The sequence below is a fragment of the Cryptomeria japonica genome, chromosome 9, assembly GCF_030272615.1.
Source record: "Cryptomeria japonica chromosome 9, Sugi_1.0, whole genome shotgun sequence".
Classification (NCBI taxonomy): domain Eukaryota; kingdom Viridiplantae; phylum Streptophyta; class Pinopsida; order Cupressales; family Cupressaceae; genus Cryptomeria; species Cryptomeria japonica.
In genome coordinates this window covers 121,440,715-121,459,690 of record NC_081413.1, presented here as the reverse complement: position 1 = coordinate 121,459,690, position 18,976 = coordinate 121,440,715, and the positions used below count along the sequence as shown (strand labels likewise).

Sequence of the window (18,976 nt, the reverse complement as noted above, 5' to 3'; positions counted from 1 at the left end):
CAAAAAATGACTGGATTTTGGCTTGAAAAGGCAAGATTTAAAACCCTAAGGCTTAGCCCTAAATCCAGACAACTAACGGACTAACAAAACCCTAAAAACGAAAGCGAAAACAAGCGAAAAAGAGGGGGTCCCCATTTGCGATGGGGCGATGTGTGAAATGGTCACAACAGGAAGCTCCACTTCCTTTAATCCAATGGTCACACAAGGAGTGCACATCCATCCTTGAGAGATTTCAGCCTATCTTGGCTAACACCAACGCTTGGCTGAAAATTAATGGTGTTAGACTCATTAAAATCAAGGCTGGAAAGGAAGATGATCCTACTGGGCCTCTTGGACATAAGTTTGAGATTCAGGTTGACAATAAGGAAGGTGCACCATCTTCGGGCACAAGGATCAAATTGCGAGTTAGTCGGGCAGTAGTGCTTCCTCCTGAGGAGGTGACAGTTCATGGGAAGGAAAAGTCACGTTTCCATGTTCAGGTGATTGATCTTGATAATCCAGAAGAAGGGCAGCAATCTGATGATGCTCGTAAGTCTCCAACTTTGGATTTGCCTCATGAGATCCCTTCTTCAGTTTCCATTGAGACGCCCCTTTCTCCTCCTGACTTAATGGTGGAAGAGTCTCCTCAGAATGTTGTCCCTATTTTAGCATACGAGCCGCCTCTTGATCATCAACAAGAGAATGTGTTGGAAGTTCCTGAGGATACTCCTGCTTGTATCCAGCTATTAGAGATTGATACCTCCACTTCTGGCTTTGAAGAATTTATGAGACAATCTTCATGTCCATTGATTACTGAGCAAACCGTGGTCGCCATCCAAACAGATACTTCTCCCAAGATGACCACGGTTATTCAAACAGAAACTGCTTCTCCTTTGCCTACAACTGCTACTGAAGAAGAGTTGATGGCTTTACCTCCATGGCTTTAGTTCTTTTACTCCAAAAAGAAAGAAGCAAAAATCTTGCCTGATGCCTTTGATTATCAGCAACTTAAATAGTCTTAACCCAAGGTTGCTAAAAAGGCCAAGACTATCTCTAGAGTAACTGTTGACAGCAACAAGATGAAGGTAGCTGAAATTGTTGAACCCATTGCAGATAAGCCACTTGAAGAAATGTCAGCTGCTGATTACAAAGTTACAAGGATAGAATTGGGTAAGCAAACGCATGAGATGATTAAACATGATGCTCAGTTTTCTGTAGCTTCACTGGTACGGTGGTGTGATGAACTTCTAGCAAAGAAAGACAAGCTAGAAGAGGAAAACCGACAACTTATGGCAGCTGTTCATAAAATTACAAAACTTGCTGCTGAAGGGACTAATCCCACAAGTTCTTTCGGTTCCCAAGAATCAATTCGTGGAGTTGAAAGGGCTGCTCAGAAGGTACAAGCATTGGATTCCTGGGTTGATCAACTTCACGATCTATGTGCACAAGTGATGAAAGACATTTTTTAGATGATGTCTAAGTTGGAAACCGTTGAAGAGAAACTGGATCAGACTTCTGATACTTTCAAAAAGAATTTGGAAAGTGTTGAAGATAGTTTGACAATCTGGCATACCATGCCCCAACAACAGTTGAGTTTTCTATAGGAGCATGCCATCATCTCTTCCAAGGTCATGTACTTGGAATTTGAAGAGCTTCTGGAAAATAAGGCCCTTCTTAAATCCTTCATTGAGGAGATTGGTGATGCAATGAGATTACGGGGTGAAGTTTTCCAAGATATTGTCTCTCATTGTGAAAAAGCCTCTTGCAACGTAATAAGTCAGGATGGAGAGCTAATACCAGAAGAAGAAGTTCTTGCAGATTTGCAGATAAAGATTCATAATGAATGGAAGAGCGATCAATTCTCAGTTGCTTCAATTCAAATATTGATGAAACACCAAATATTTTTGCATGAAATTAAGTCCATCTTGGAGAAAAACAGTTGTACGCTCCTTCGATGCCATGATACCATTGTGAAGACCATGGTTGTTGCCAAGAACACCCATGAACCAGATCCTGATGAACTACAAATGATCATCCAGAAGTTTGAAGGATTCGTCTCTTCACGTGCTGCAACTTATGTGTTTTTCAGCACTTAGTTGTATTTTTCCAGATTTGTAATCTTTTAGTTGTAGTTTTTCTTTTGACAAGTGACATGTAAAAGCCTTTTTGTAAAATGTCAGTTAACTCATTACTTGCACTTTTGTAATTACATGTAAGGCAACTACAAGTTGTTTTCAGTTAGGATTGTAGTTGGAATAAGTCTTAGTTAGTTATTGAATAAGTCTTGGTGGTTGAGAGAATCTCTCAAGTTAGTTAGGATCCTCCCACCTTTTTCTCAAGGCTCCTCTTCTATAAATATTTGAGGGGTCTATTGTAATAGTTATCTTTTGGAAAGCAAGCAAAAACTCTGCCAAATTTACAGCAAAGAAGTCTTTGAGCTTTCATGTGTGAATTCAAGTATTGAAAGGAATAGAAGGAAATTGCTCAAGCTTTGAGTCTTTGTGCTACATTCTTGAGTTTGTGTTCTATATTATCTTTCTTGCAAGTGTTTCTTAAAGAGCTTAATCACATTTGATTTGCAGTCTTTGTGTTGCAAGTAGTTGAGTTTAGGGATCAACCTTAGGATTAGCGGGAGCAACAATAGTTCCAGCAATGTAATGAGTTAATCCTTTTTCCGTTAGTTTACTCCATGCATCAATTTTCCAAGTAGCATAATTATGTGGAGTTAAGAGAGGAAACTTAGGAGAACCCATAGCAGCAAAATGAAAGAACAAAAGAGCACAAGAGAACAAGAGACACCCCCCCAAATTCACTCAATCTAAGTACCCCCCCAAAATGATGATTTTGGCAATTTATATGTAGTGCATGTACAATAGGCCACTTGCAAACAATGACAAAGTGGACTTGTGATTTTGTTTTACAACTTGCCCCAATAGGCTAAGAACTACAATGCAAAAGGCCAAAATGATAGATCTATGCAATACAAGTGCCAAGTTGGCCAAAATAGACTATATGCTGGAAGTACAATTTCCACTCAAAATCACTGCAAATTGATAGCAGATTATGAAAGTAGACGAAAAATCATGCACTTTAAAAAAAACAACACCTGAAAAGGAGTTCGTATGAGCCCGAACGGAGTCCTAGAAGTTGCAGAAATAGAGATTGGACAGGTACAATCACCAAAAACTGAATTTTCTAAAAAATCCATCCACCCAAATAAAAAAATAACACCATCATGGGAAAGCACACAAAAAATTAGCCCATTAAAAAAAAAATTGCACTAAAAAAGGAGCCAAAATGAGCAAGATATGGCCTTCCAAAGTTGAACTGCAAAACTAAAAAGCTCAATGGTGAGGGGGGCAAAAATTTTCAAAAAAGGGCTGACGTTAGCAAAACATTGGCTTGAATTTGACGGTCGTTTGATCGTCATCAGGCCATCGCATTCCCCTGCTGGGCAGTCTGTATAGTACGGATCGCTGATGTGGCAAGATGTGATTGGCCGATAACGTTGACGTGTTCGTACAAAAAATCTAATGCGGCTATCTAGTTGGCGTTGATGTGGCTGTACGACCGGTCTGTGTGGCCTATTGACTGGACTGTACGATCGCTGATGTGTCAAATCCGTACATTGATGTGGCGGGGTGACTAGACTACTAACAGGGCGCCAACTGGGCGCTGACCGAGCAGATCCATACGCTTCGTGGATGATTCAGGAAGTGTCACGTGTCAGGCTGCAGAAAAAAATCCGCATAGATTGGATCTGGCGAATGAGAATGCGCCACATGGCGTTGACACGAGCTCGATTGTCTGCGTGGGCGAATGGGCGCTTGCTGTGTGGCAAAATTTTATAGGGGTCTATAGTCGAAATCCAAGGTCGCGGGTTCGTAGCCGAAATCCAAGGTGGCGGGTTCGCAGAAATCCAAGGTGGTAGATCCGCGTGGTCAGCGGATGTTGTCGGCGGCAAAGTCAAGTCATCGGCGTCCGTCGGAGTTCGACAAGTGGCGGCCAGAGGTAAGACAGGTTAGATGCACGGAATGGACCACAGAAGGTGGTCGGGAAAGCCAGATGTGGTCGGAGAACAGGGCCGATATCAGAGCACGGAGCATCAGCGGTGGCCGGTGGGTGGACCAAGGGCTGTACGTCATTGGCGAGAACAACACGGAGCCTGGTAGAAAATGGGCAACTGCGGTCTTAGCTGCAGGGTGGTCGGAATATACAGTACAACCCCCTGCAAAAAATGATTCCGCAGGCACAATGGGGGGTGGGGTCAACAGTACCTCCCCAATAAAAATATTTTGATTTTTTTAATATAATAAAACTTTTGAAATCAATTAAAAAAATAAATTTTCTTTTTTTTATAAATGAAATTAAAATTAATTCGCAAACAAAATCGTACTGTACACTCCAATTGGCGAAATTTTTCCTCTAAGCCCCGAAATTGATTTTCTCCAAAATAGGGCGAATTTATACCCAAAATTTTTGGAAACAGCCACCCGGACACAATGGTGAGGTCGGATCTGGTCTAGGACGCCCCTAAAAGATGCTGCTCCTCAGATCTGCCTCTTGACCTCCTTCAAAGATGCAATAAAATCTCTCCAAAGGTTATGCAAACGTGCTCCAACCGCTCTGATACCATGTGAGATTATGCTTGAAGAACCAAGATCAAAGAGACCAATAGATAGCACAATGACGAGAGATAAAATATGTGACAAGAATAAACTGTATTCCTATCAAGATGCAAAAGAGATCAACTGGATCATCAAGAATTACATACAATGTAGATGAACTTGCTCATAAAGACAAGGCTAAGAGATAAGAGAGCACACAATGATGACATGTGGCTCAATGAGATGCAAGGGCAGGTAGGAGAAATAGTAAAATATTCCACATGAGGTGGATCACCCACCGAAGGTGGAATTATTATCCCACAATAAGTGGATATGATAAAGTAACAACAAGATCACACCATAAAAGGTGGAAATTCTCCCACATACACACTCCCAATGTATGCACATCTCCCTAAGTGTCTCATATGCAAATTACAATGTTATGCATGTACCTAAGTAAACTTAAGTAAAGTGTAATTATATCCAAGATGAATAAATAATTACACCAACAATATTTCCTAGTTATCTGCACTATATTTGTCATTTGAAAACATTGCAAAAAACCATCAAAACAAATTCCAAAAAACAAAAAATCAAAGCACAAACAGGGCTGCATATTACAATTAATCTCTCCATCATTTTATCTTTATTTCTGCCTTAAAGGAACATTTTTTTCACTTTTAGATGACTCTCCATGTTCATATTCAGTCCTCTTGGGCTGCGCCTCACTGTCCTGCTTTCTTTCGGTACCTGAGTTCTAGGTGATGGCTTGTAGAACACTTTTAGTCTATCAATCTTTCCCAAAGACCTGGAAATTAATACAACATTCTCTTCCAACTTCCTAAACCTCTTTTCCATCCATATCTCTCTCTGTCCCCCCGCTTTAACCATTCTTATTTGTGCTCTTGCCTATAGTACCAATCTCAGATTCAAATGCTCTTAGTTCACCATTCCCACTTTACCTAATAACAAACTCATAAAATTTCACCAACATTTAAAATGCTAATTGATAATAGGTAATTCTAACTTGCTTTGATATCAACTTGATCCATAAACAAGGTGGATATTCCACTCCAAGATTATCAACAATGTATCTCAGATGCTAGCTCTTTTCAAGCAAACCTTCAAGATCACTGTTAAGTTCAATTTTAACAACTAACATAGTATATCAATCAAATGCATTATGAAGACATCCGAGAAACCTGAAAACAGAGTTAAGACAAGATGATGACTGTACACACAAATGGTATCTTGAAGAAACCTTAGAGGGTTTAAGCTCCTCTATATCAGTCAATTTTTACATTGAAATAGAGGGCAACCTGCCATAACCAAACTATCAACATATTTTCAAGTTTGTAAAATTTTCAACAATGTCCAATATCTCAAAAAACTAGTCTCAGTGTCAAAATCCTGCAAACTGTGTAAAACATGAAGATAACAAGGTATCTCTGTGTGAACAACAATGTATTGTTTGATCTCTAATGACTATAGTGGTGCCAAAACATGCTTTTCAGTGTGGGGAAGCTGGAATGAATTGACGAGACCCTTCACATTCCATGTCTTGTCCTGACTCTGGTGAATTCACCACAAAGGGTGTTCACATTTTTGCTGTTGTTGGTCACACTTCTGGTGTTAGTGAAAAGCAGTGAAATTGCCAAAATTTAAAAATCACCTTGTTTTAATGCCTGCACAGCTGTCCTTTGTCTTCCTTAGGATCATCCAGATCATCCCAAGTCCATGACTGATTTGTATACAAGCTCTCTAACCTCTGAAGCCAAGGAAGCCATGTGAAGGCAAGTCTTGATACACCTCTCTTTGACGGATGTCATGTACAAACAATTGCCTGATGGTCAGCTCGATCCATTTTCATGGATCAACCAGTAAATTGTTTGTGGTTTAACTTCGTCCCCTTGCACATATGCAGGGGTTGTGGTGCAATCCTACATGGGCTAGGTAGGGCAACAATATGCACAAGTGGAATTTGGAGAGGGAAGCATAAGATCAATGCCAGATATTGTATGCATTAGTGCTTGTGTCATACCTTATTTCAAAGGGTTTTCATGAAGGCCTTTAGGCCATTTCTTTCAATACACATGTTGACATTTTAGAAATGACTTCTGATTGATGGATATGTTGTAAGTTGTTGATGTGTTGAATGTAATCAGATCGATGATATAATATAAAGCAATGAAGTTAGTGGCATATCTGTGTTATGGCTGAGTTGCCTTGTCTTGTGCATGATGTATTATTCTTTCTTTTATCTGTTCAATTTTGTGTCCATTTTCAAATTAATAACAAATATGCTGAGATCCAAAGTGTACCCAAGATTTCCTTAGTCCTTGCTGTGCATTGGGCGAGAGTTGATTCACAAGGATGATATGTCAGTGCAATGGGACCGAGTTAGATTCCAACATTTTGATCATTAGGGTCTATGTGCAAGCCTAGGTAAATCTGGTCAACATCTTGGTTCCATTGTATGGAGCCTCTTCACTGTGTGCCTAAGGATTCAGGTGATATTGTGTGGAGAGCTATCAGATGATATTGTGTGGAGAGCTACCTGGATTTGGAGGATTGTTTCCAGGAGTGAGTAATAGATTTCACAAAGTTGGATCCCTTCAAAGGAATACATTCAAGAAATTGGATGGAGACACACATCATGACCTGTCGTCTCTTTTTTAAATTTTCCAACAGCCCTCCTTGTAAACACAAATAGGGATTCTCCTGCACCCACAACAAAATATCAAATGCCATTTGTGATCTTAAAAAATAAGATTACTAAAGATTTTATTATGAATGCCACCTTTTATGTTTATATAAATGACATGCACAAACCGAATACAACATGCCATGCATAGAGATGTGTGGTGGGAAGTGCTAGAGAGAGAGGAAGAGAAAGAGGTCATTGGATTGTAACATTGAATTCAAAGTGCATGAAGTCTAGTGGGCTTGCATCTGGTAGCTACAATGTAATGTCCCTACTAGTTAGAGATCATTGCCCTGCAAAACAGATTGTTAGAACACAAAAAATATATACATTTTTAATCTCATTTGCAATTAAAGTTCAATTACTTAATTACACTAATCTCAATTCTTAAAAAGGATACGTGTGCAGCACTGGGACATGTCCTTAGGCGGCTGTGAAACTCGCCTTCTTGGAACCCATCTTGGTTCCAAGCCCTCCAGGAAATCGAAGGTTAATTCGATTCCTGTCTTGGATGTAATTTCTTACACCCAAGCCATCTAGGAAATCAAAGGTTAATTCGATTCTTGTCTCTTACACCCAAGCCATCCAGGAAATCAAAGGTTAATTCGATTCTTGTCTCTTACACCCAAGCCATCCAAGGAAGACCACATGTCAATTCCTTGCCTTGGATGATGCATCCCATCATCCAAGTCCTCAGAGGGGACCGGTCAGATCTGTCTCTTCTTGGATGAACTTAGTCAACCAAGCCATATATATGCATATAGATATTCAGTATATATATTGCCCTAAGGATTATCATAATCCCTCCTTTAGACTAAGGGAGTTTCCCCCCTATAGCCTCCATCATGTAATCATATTTATAATGCATTTTTTGTATTTTATTACTATTTTCCATTCCACAATCCACATTTACATATTCCTGATTTACATGTATTTCCTAACATATATTCATAAAAATGTTCATTATCCAATATTCACATTTATTTCTTAACATATATTCCTACTATTCATTGATATGTATTAATTACTTATGTTCATACATATTCATTAACATTTAAGAACCTTACATTAACATATGTATTCAGATGTTCATTATTTATATTCATTAATATATATATTAAAATATTATTACTTATATCTATTTACACCTACATTATGTACATCTCTTACCCTGCTAAACAATTAATCTTGTTCTGATTCATTTATAAACCATTTACTTATTTATTAATTACTAGTTATATGACTAATCTCTAAAAGTACTGTATTAATAGTAATTATGATATTAATATTTATTATTATCAATATCCATATTTACAATATTTATATTATTCCTTATTCTGATATATATATATATATATATATATATAACTTATTAACATCCCACTACCTAAAAACATTAGTTGTTATAATTCTGTTGTAAGAGCTTAACACCACCACTACCTAATTACATTAGTTATTATAATTCTGGCTGTAAGAGCAGACAGACCTGACATGTGTCAGATCTGGTCTGCCACAATAAAGAAGTTAAATGACTGTCATACGTATTGCAGTCCACCTAAATCTTATTATTAAATTCTGCATAATATCATTTCAAACTTCGTATGTCAGCCTACGTATTAAGCACCTCCTTTTCTTCTCTTTCTATATTTCTTTTTCCTCCTTATATCTTTGCAATTAGATTGGATGCCTCCAAGAGACATGTCCGATGTCTCTTCCTAAACTCATCTTGTATTACTCCAATATTAATCGATTGTAATTGCTTAATCAGTCATCAATATCCTTATTGATATTAACATGATCGCTTGTGTTATTCATTGGAAACTATACCGTAGCGGTGTCTTAAGAGGAAACTATTCCGTGAACTTCTTTAGAGAAGAATCGGCTCCTTAATCTTTGACGTCATTTATGCCATCCGTATTAACCTTCTACGATGCCCGTAAATAATAAATGGTATGCTTGCATCCTATCTGAAATGTATAAACTATTGATTGTTTATACTTCAAGTCTTAATCGAGTCTTTGACCAGTGATTGGGCTAGTGAACATATCGTATATCCAAAACTAGATGATTCTTCCTTTGACGATCAAGGTAAACTTATGTGGTAGAATCATTACGACACTTGAATGATGTGATAATGATGTGATAGTATTTCATTAAAACATTTTATGAATATCATCGATTAACAAATATTAATTAATTAATAATAATTGTTATATTTATTTTATTATATCATTTGTATATAATGAATAAATTAAAATATTAAATTAATAAACAATTAATAATATTTTAATTGCTATATTTAGGTCATATTTTTTGGTTAGGAAAAATATGATGATTAAGGATGGGGCATGGCATAGAAAGAATACACCTCCATTTGTGCTCTTTGTAATGTGCACCTTCATAAGTAATATTTAATTAATGAATTTTAATTAATCATTCATTAGTAATTATTATATTAATTAATAATAATAATTTCTTCATTTAGGGTCTCTCTCTTTCTCTCCTTATATATATAACGATCCAGGAGGGGACATGACATACAAGACAGATTATGATTAATATTTACTCAAGGTTGGTGCACCTCGCAATGACGCTTCAGAAATTTATGAGTGGAATGAGTTACCAAGTAAAACCATCTATCTAACTATTAGTGGTCAGTTTTTAAAAAACATAGGTCACATACATTTAACATATAACTTTTAATTTAATCACATGAGTTACTGGCTAAGAATTTTGTTTCAAGCCTTTAGGATTTTCTGAGTTGAATATAATTTTTTTCCAAACTTTAATAATTTGGTGATCAATTAATGGTAAGAGTTTCATTTTATCCGAAGGTTTTTGTCAATGGTTGAAAATAAATAGGCCTTTTTCTCTGTTCTGCTGTCTCTAGAAGCTATGACCCATTTTTATTCTTTGAAGTATATATTTCAAAGAGAAAAGGTTACTTGTGAACCAAAATGTCTCTTGATTTTCTGCATTGTTCCTGTCTGCTAGTGTTCAGGAAGCTTAATGATTCAATTAAAAATAAATTACTTATTATGTCACAAATTGATTTCGAGGTTGTGCCGTTGAAGCTCTTATTTTATCATAATTATCATACCACAGGCCGTCATATTGAGACATTTGAAGAAAAAATTACAATTTATTGAGCTTTAGGAAAAATACCAAAAAGGATAATTTACCTAGGTCTTGAAAGCAATGATTGTGAGAGTAGAAGCCATCCTTTGTAGTCTGTAATCTTATATGTTGTGGTAAAGAGTACTTTTTAGTGTCTTGAAATGTCAAATGTGAGCTGCTTGTGTTTATAATATCTTCTACTGAAAGGTAGTTATTGAACAGAGATTGTTGTAATATTATTTTTGAAATTACGGAACATAAACTGATTGTCTTTTCTATCTATATTATTGCCACCTATTTTGGTTCTTATGTTTTCAAGTCAATTTGTTTGTAGGAAAATTCAGCTTGAGCAAGTTGTATGAAAGGATCGGCTTCAGTAAGGAGATAATTTCAAGAGGCAGATTTGCAGAGTTGGATGTTGAGCAACGGCCATTTAGGCAAGTTATTATTCTAGTTTGTTCTGATGATAGTTGTTAATAACGTTTCTAAATGCTTAGTTCAAGTGTTATTTTGATTTCAATTCCGAATTTCTACATTGGGATATCTCAAAATATGCCTTAATGACATGAAAAGGCTGCTGCATTATTGATGCAACAGAAAATAGTTTTAGGGTAGGAACAGAAGAAGATGTTCAATTAGGAACACCAAAGAAGAAGATAGTATCACCTGATTGATTATACCATCATTATTCACATTTACATAACCAATGTCTATGGTATCACGGTTACATTGTCTTTGCAATTGTTGACCTTGATGACATCAGCAGGTCTATAATAATTGAACCTGGTCAAATCCTTTATCTATAAAAGTTGAGTTTAACATGCTGATTTGGCCACCTAGGTGTTGATGTGTTTTTTATGCACTTCTTACAAGAATAAAATACCAAGTATTTTATCCTCTCTTGAACAAAATCCTCTCGAATGCTAAGCTACCTGATTATGTGAGGTGACTCCAAGGTTTCTACTGTCAGGTCTTGACATGGGGATAACTCAATGGTTTGGTGTGATATTGCTGGAATCACAAGAGGGACTTACGTTTCATGAATGTTTGAACTTTGCTGGAATGTGAAAATTTACTTGATTTGAAAAAAAAGACAAAAGGGATTGAGGGTTTAGAGAATTCTAATCTACTCCTAAGATCAATGATAGCATTGGATCATGCTTGGATGGACACATCCCTTAAACCGAGCTTTGCTTCACCATGTTGCCACCAACTACACAAAACCGATGCAATCTTCCAAGGGAAATGAAAGGTTTTCATATCATGAACATTCATCCAAATACCCAATACATTGGCGCAACTTGAATAAATATATCCACAATTGAACTTAGCACATGTTAATGTTCAGGCTAACTATGCACTCTAATTGAAAACCATCCAACCACAAATAGTATGAACCAAGGAATTATCAACATCCACACATTACTCCATCGCAATCAATGAACTTCATCTAACATGAGGATATAACAAGAAACTGTACAATATGCAAAAGAAACATCACCATTTACCATAAATTGAATGAAAAGTTTTGTTTATTTACATGCTTGGCAACAATGTCTGCCTTCTCCTCCTACTCTACTCTACTTGCTAATTGCTTGCTATCTAATAATCTATTCTGTATTAACCTCTACAAATGAGGAGAGCAAGCCTTATGTATACTCCCCTTTACAAATGAATGGCTGGGATCAAATCCACATCAATGGCCAAGATAGAAAGATAGAATCCCTAATTAGGGTTTGTTACATCCATTTCATAACATTTAATGCCTGACCAATGATAAAATTACATTTTTTTAGTAAACATGTCCTTTCTTGCATTTTGACCCATAAAAATTGAGGTTAGGTAAGATAAACAATATTTGATGAAGTGACAAGTGTCACTTGCTCCACCTTTGAATGAGCTAGGTACCCTGAACTTGGATATGTTGACCTTGATTGATGAATGAAGATATGAAGATGAGCTGTCGCCACCTCAGCTTACACCTTGTAGATCATCGCAAAGAATAGTTTGTGATTTTGCAATATTTCTTGATACTCAACATTTCCAAGCCCATGATGATCATCATATTGCTCAAGTCGACCTTCTAACCTTGTTTGATTCTTTTAACTTGTCTTGATCACTTTCATAATTTCTCATTCTTGTATGCTGAACTTTCATCCTGCACTTAACATTTGGGTATCTTCATGATGTACTAGTCTTGGTTCTTCGATTTCCAGAGGAAATTCAAGATAATTGCAAAAATTTCTCATCTGCATTGCAATATCTTGATGCTGATTTGCCTTTTCTAAGCTAGTGAATCTTGACCCCTTTACCATCTTGCTGACTCTTGCATTCAGATGAACTGCACCTTGTTGTCTCAATTTTTGAATTTTTGTAATGTCCCCTTCTCACTAGTTCGCAGACATTTGTGGAGTTTGGCCTATTACTTGACCCTCGTAGGCCAAAGAGATGATAAGAGGGGCGCTTGGGCAGTTGTAATGTCCCCATTTTTGGAGAGGAATTAATTAATTAATTTAATTAGTTAAGTTGTCCAAATTATTATTATTTTTCATGGATAGCTTAATTTATTATTTTAATTAATAATATTAAGTTAATTATTTATAAAGTTATCAAATAAATCAAAAATTAAAAGATGACTTTATATTTAATTAATTTAATAAAGTGACTTAATTAAATATTATATCATAAAGTCACTTAAGTGAAATAATATTATTTTAATACTAATTCTAGAAGCTTCTAGAGATGGATTGAAAAAAGTTTAAAGGGAGATCTAGTTGAGCTTCAAGGTAGCTTGGGGATTGGATTTTGATATCGATTGAGTTTTGTAGAGCCAAGAGGTTTTTGCAGAATATTGTCTTTGGGAATGGAAACTTCCATAGATAGCATAACTGAGGGAGTGAAAGATCTCTCGAGGGGTTGCATTAAGGAGGAGATACTTCAGTCATCTCAATTGAGCTTCATTGGAGGCCAAGGGCCAGTTATATTTGGGTTCACATTGGAGATATTTCTGGTATCAAAGAGTCTACATCAATACTACCATTTGGAGCTGATTGCACTACATTTTCTGAGTTATTGTCACAGTAATTATTCAGACTTATATTGGATTTGAGGAAGCTACGTTTTTGGCTCATTGACTCACACTTGCATTGATAGAATTTGGGAAGGCAAGGCGATGTTACCAGGAGCTTAGTTGATGTGAATTTGGGAGGTTTGGTGCATAATAACCAGGTCTGAAGTTAAATCGAACTGCACCTTCATTTCCACGATTTTACTCCTATCACTTTGCTAGGGCATCAAAAACTACATTGGATGATAGCGCTATCATTGGGGATGATCAGCGATAGGGTTTAGGGACTGGAAGGAGCCTTATTTGCTGGAATTTAATTGTTACCAATCTGCAGACCTGCAGCAGTCAGAACAGTAAGCCTTACCCACGATTTTGCTTATTTCACTTTGTACATGCATCAAAGCCATCATTTGTTTGTAGCGCTGTCTTTGGGAAAGATCAACAATGATTTTTAGTGGTGGAAAGAAGACTTATTAGCTGGCAATCATTTATTATCAGACTTCTACTTCAGAACAGGGGTGATTTGAAGGAAGGCTTGATTTGGCAAGGAAAGAGCACATTGTGGAGTGATTTTGTTTGCTTCTTCAATCCCATACCTATGCGCTTATTTCTAGGTTCTCTTGGCACTGTTTTTCACTGAATTTTCAATTGTGTATGAATGAGTTAATGGCTGCCACTAATACTCAGAAAGTCTGAAAACTATTTTGTTGTAAGCCAAAGAGTTTTGGCCATTATCTATCAATTTGTGATCAATCTATTGTCTTGAATAAAAAGGGGTATAAGGTGCATCACATTTGTACTTTGTCTCAAGTTTTCATGCCAACTGGTTGCTTAAATTACAGTCAACTGTAGGTGTGAGATTCTTGCACTTAATTTCATATTATTGCATTGGTAAACACAAATACAACTTGCACCATCATCCTAGAGGCTTATAGTATTTTTAGTAGTTGTGTGCAAGTCATCCTTTGACTAATTTTTGAGGTTTATGCTTCCAAACACAAGTCTGAAAACTTGCAACAGACCAAACAGCATAACATGCAAGTTATACTACAGTCTAGAAACTGCATAGCACGCAGGTTATATAGGCTGGGAGTTAGAGCAGCAGGTTGACAGCATATTGTTTGACAATATTCCTTGCGAATTTAGTCATTTATGAGCAGGGGATATTTCAGCAGTTGCTTGTGGCTTCACATTTTATTTTTATATTATTTTTGGTGAGATAATGTATTCTCACGTATGATGTCATGTATGTTGCTAATTGCACTTTATATTTTAAAGATATTTTAATATTTTCTAAAGTGCAATTAAATATTATTTTAAGGTGCAATTAAATATTATTTTATTAAAAGAGAATCTTCTAGAAGGGGGCCGATCCATGTGAGAAAAAGAATAAATAGGGGATAAGGCTCATTGTTTTGGCATCGAATGTTTTGACCATAGTTACAAGACTCGGACTCGCCTCGGACTCGGCAAGCTGATTTTTGACTCGGACTCGGATTCTAGCTCGACGCCTGGACTCGGCAAAAACTCGACAAAGACTCGACAAATAGAAAAAACCAAGAAATTCAAAGATTTTTAACGATTTTAAACTTGTTTCATGTATTTTTCAATAAATAAACCTCAAAGGCACAATAATCTCATCAAATAGAAGCTACTTTGAACACATACACAAGTTTACATTCATCGCATAAGTATAAATGCAAATTTTAGGCTTGAGCTGAAGAAAATAAGCTAAACTAAATAACACATCAGAAATATAGATAGTGTCAAATGTCTACAAAATTCATGTAATATGAAATCCATGTTATCAAAAGTTCAAAATATATATCAACATAAAAGCTACAGCCTAGAAGTCTAAGGCTCAGAGGAGCCAATATCAGTGATCGCTCAACTCCGCAATTCAAGGCCCAATGCTCACATTCACACTACCACAAACCACTACTTCCAGATCCAGGAAATGGAGGTCGAGGATGTTAATCCTATGAGGATCCGGTTAATATTGAGAGAGGGGGGGGGGGGGGGTTGGTGAATCAGTATTAAGACCAATTTAAACTGTAAACCCAAAATCAAACTTATATCAGATTTGAAACCATTTAACAAATGTCTCAACTTCTTTAATCAGATCTAAAAACCTCTTTATCAGATTTGGTTAACACATTAATCAAATCATTTACCATATCTATCAATACTTTCACCTCCAAAGCAATCATATAAACTTGATCATTTACCAACTCATTAACCTTATCAATCAGATCAAATACTTTCTCAAACAACTCCTTATCAGTACTAGTAACCTTTGATAAACTTCTGATAAAACATCATAACCGGTGTCTCCGAAATAATGCGTGAAATGAAACATAAACAAGAACATCACATGAAAACCATTCCACACATGAACACCATAAGTTTTTGATGTGGAAACCTAAATAGGGAAAAACCACTGTGGGAGTTGGCACCCACAAATATTTGTACTCTTTTGAAGTATGCCCTATTAGGAGCTTACAATACGCCCGGTTTGGAGTAAACCCTGTAAGGAGTCACCCGGTTAGGGGATTTGCCTTGCAGCCTGGTTAGGAGCTTAATAATCTGTTAGGATTTACCTCGTGAGAGGACTTAACACTCTTTTGAGAGCTGCCCTGTTAGGGAACTTAAATGTTTAAGGCTTGTTAGGACCTACCCGGTTAAGGGATTTAACCTCCTGCAACTGTTAGGGAACAACAATGAAAGAATGATTTGTTACTTGCACTTCTCTGCTTGCTTGATCAGATCCAGTTATGCACAACACTCTGCAACTCTCAGGCAGATCTCACACTTCTCTTGGATGGCTTAACACATTCTCTAAGACCACCGACACAATAAACATCAACTGTGTCATCCTAAATAGCCATCTCAACTAGGTCGGCCACAAAACCCTAATTACATCTTAAATTTACAATTCAAATCATAAGAGATCATCACAGATCGTTATACAGATCATTACAACAAATTACAATGCAATATCAACCGTTGTTTGATCGTAACCCATCATGAAAATCTGATTTGTACCAAAGTCAAACCCTCAAAACACTCTACTAAGCGTTTTGCTGATTCCCAAGAAATTCTTCCTTGAATCGCGCCAAAGCAACAATTAAATTTTTCATGCGGGTTGTGTCGTGTTACCAACTTCATGTAGACTCGCTGTCGATCACCGTCATAACAGAAATCATTACCTATTTGATGATTTCTTCATCGGTCTTAAACCCTACTAAAACCTTAGCAAAACTTCATCAGAAATTTGAAACAAGCCTTCCGGTAATCTCCACAAGTTTCGGTTCCGGTCACATACACCTTTCCATGATACAAGTTCACCATCCAAACCGCAAATCACCAATCATCGCCGATCATCGGATCCAATCAAAACATCTCTGCTTTATTGGTTAAAGTCCTATTTCATAGACTTTAGCTCTCTGCCGGTAAACCCTGTCTTCCGGTAAACCAAAACACTTAGATGACAAAACAAGACATCAAGAACATCATTTGACATTAGTTGCCATCAATGACAACACAAATAACTGATCATGTCATCTATTCATAGAATCTCAATCTATTCATCACAAATAGACTTCTAATCATAGAATCTCAATCTCTTCATCACAAATAGACTTCTATCCTTTACCGGTGCAGTCATCCAACTTCAACTGCATCACCTGCATCTGTATCAGTTATGCCAAATGCCAACAGAGGATTTGAAGAACCCTCTCCACCAATGGCTGCCATTTCTTCCATTTGCTTCCTTTTTTATTCGTTTTTCTCTTTAAGTTCATGTAATTGAACTTGCACTTCATGTATAGCCTCAAGGGGTGCTTATTTGCATGGGTTTGCATCATGGCATTCTATTTGTGCAATGTGATATTTCAACTGGTTAATACCTCCCCCATTATATTTTGTTTTACAATAAATACATGTTACTTCTCCTTTTTTTGATTTGGGGATGCCATGTTTCCAAGCCTTATCCTGTCTAACTTGGGCACCACTTCCACTATCGGTAGGCTGAGACATTATGCTGCAATATATTATAAATGAAAAAAATCAGCATAATGTCTCCAATTCTAATTAAGTTAAACTTAAAAATAAATAATAGAAAGAAAAAACAAAACTAAGGTTTCAAGTTCAACTTTCATATTTTTTCCATCAATATAAAATAAAACGAAAACAAAACAAACGTACAAAAAAATGGAAAATATGAAAGTAAGAAAATAAAAAAATAACAAAAAATGGTACTTGCCTTTATAAATTTGTTAGAAACCTCTTCCAAATCCTTTTTTAACACCTTTAAATGCTTGAATGGAAGCTACAAACTTGCACAAACAATCAACAATCCTTATCCCCTCTTCAATCTATCTGCTGGTCTGCTCTTCAATGCCTCTATTTTTTTGCTCAAAACCGTCTTTTTCTCTCCTCCTTGTGTTTGCAAATGACAAAAATGACTTTTTAGGGTGGGAGACAAAACATATTAACCTTTTGTTTTATTTAAAACAAAGTTATTTTTTTTTTTTCACTTTTTACATGCTGGTTGGGTGGCAAAGTCTAGCCCACGGGACTCGGCGAGTCTGCCAAGTCTGTCAAAACTCGGCCAGACTTGGTCGAGTTCGAGTCCAGAGCCCATTGGCCTCGGCGAGGGCGACCGCCTCGAGACTCGGCGAGTCTTGCCCAGACTCGTAGAGTCTTGTAACACTGGTTTTGACACCTTCTTTGTTTGATAGCTTGTGGAGCCAAGGGTTTCTGCAGATCATTTCAGTCATTGAGAACGATAACTCTCTTTGATTGACATAACTGAGGTGGTGAAAGATCCTTTGAAGGGTTGCAATTGAGAGTGAGGGATACTTCAGTCTTTCATATCTGAGCTTATTGTGTTTTGCATCAGCATTCATGGAGATCGAATTGGGAGAATGCTTCAGATTCGTGAACCTTTGATATCTGCACTTTAATGAGGAGTTAGGCGATTCATTTAGTAGCATTTTGTAGGTGTTTGAAGGCACTTACTGAGGTCATTTCCAGGTCTGTCCTGAGGGTCGATCAGACCTACTTATCCTCACATTTTCACTCACTACTCATTGCTGGTTGCTCAGTATTTTGTGGGCACTTGATCATTCAACTCGGCTGACCTTGGCAATCATTCCATCAATCATTTGGAGGGGAGGAAGGGCTGCAATTATTTATTATTACATCTGCAACTTAGGGCATTGGGCGGCCAGCTCCTACTGGGGCGATTTCATGCTTGGAGCCTTCAAAACATTGTTTTGACAACTCATATATGACCGCTGGAGTTCGCTCTTCCACTTGGCATCATTAAACCAGGTTCTTGATCAGTATTTGCTAATGCAATGTCTAATTTTCTGAGGACTAGTATGCAGAAATTGGAAGTCAACCATTAGAGTTCTTCAATAACATCTTGTACTTGCATCAATGATAGTTATTGTTTATTTATGAAGTCTGAAATAAGATCAGAAATTAGTTGCAGTA

The 18,976-nt window shown here is 36.9% G+C and overlaps 1 protein-coding gene across 1 annotated transcript in view; it reads left to right on the top strand.

Annotated features, from left to right (window-relative positions):
• The window catches only part of LOC131062762 (serine protease SPPA, chloroplastic), a 262,705-nt gene that overhangs the window by 228,623 nt on the left and 15,106 nt on the right, over positions 1-18,976 (top strand). The window contains exon 11 of the mRNA XM_057996482.2: positions 10,742-10,844. Within this exon, the coding sequence (XP_057852465.2) occupies positions 10,742-10,844 (103 nt within the window). The remainder of the gene's footprint in view (positions 1-10,741; positions 10,845-18,976) is intronic.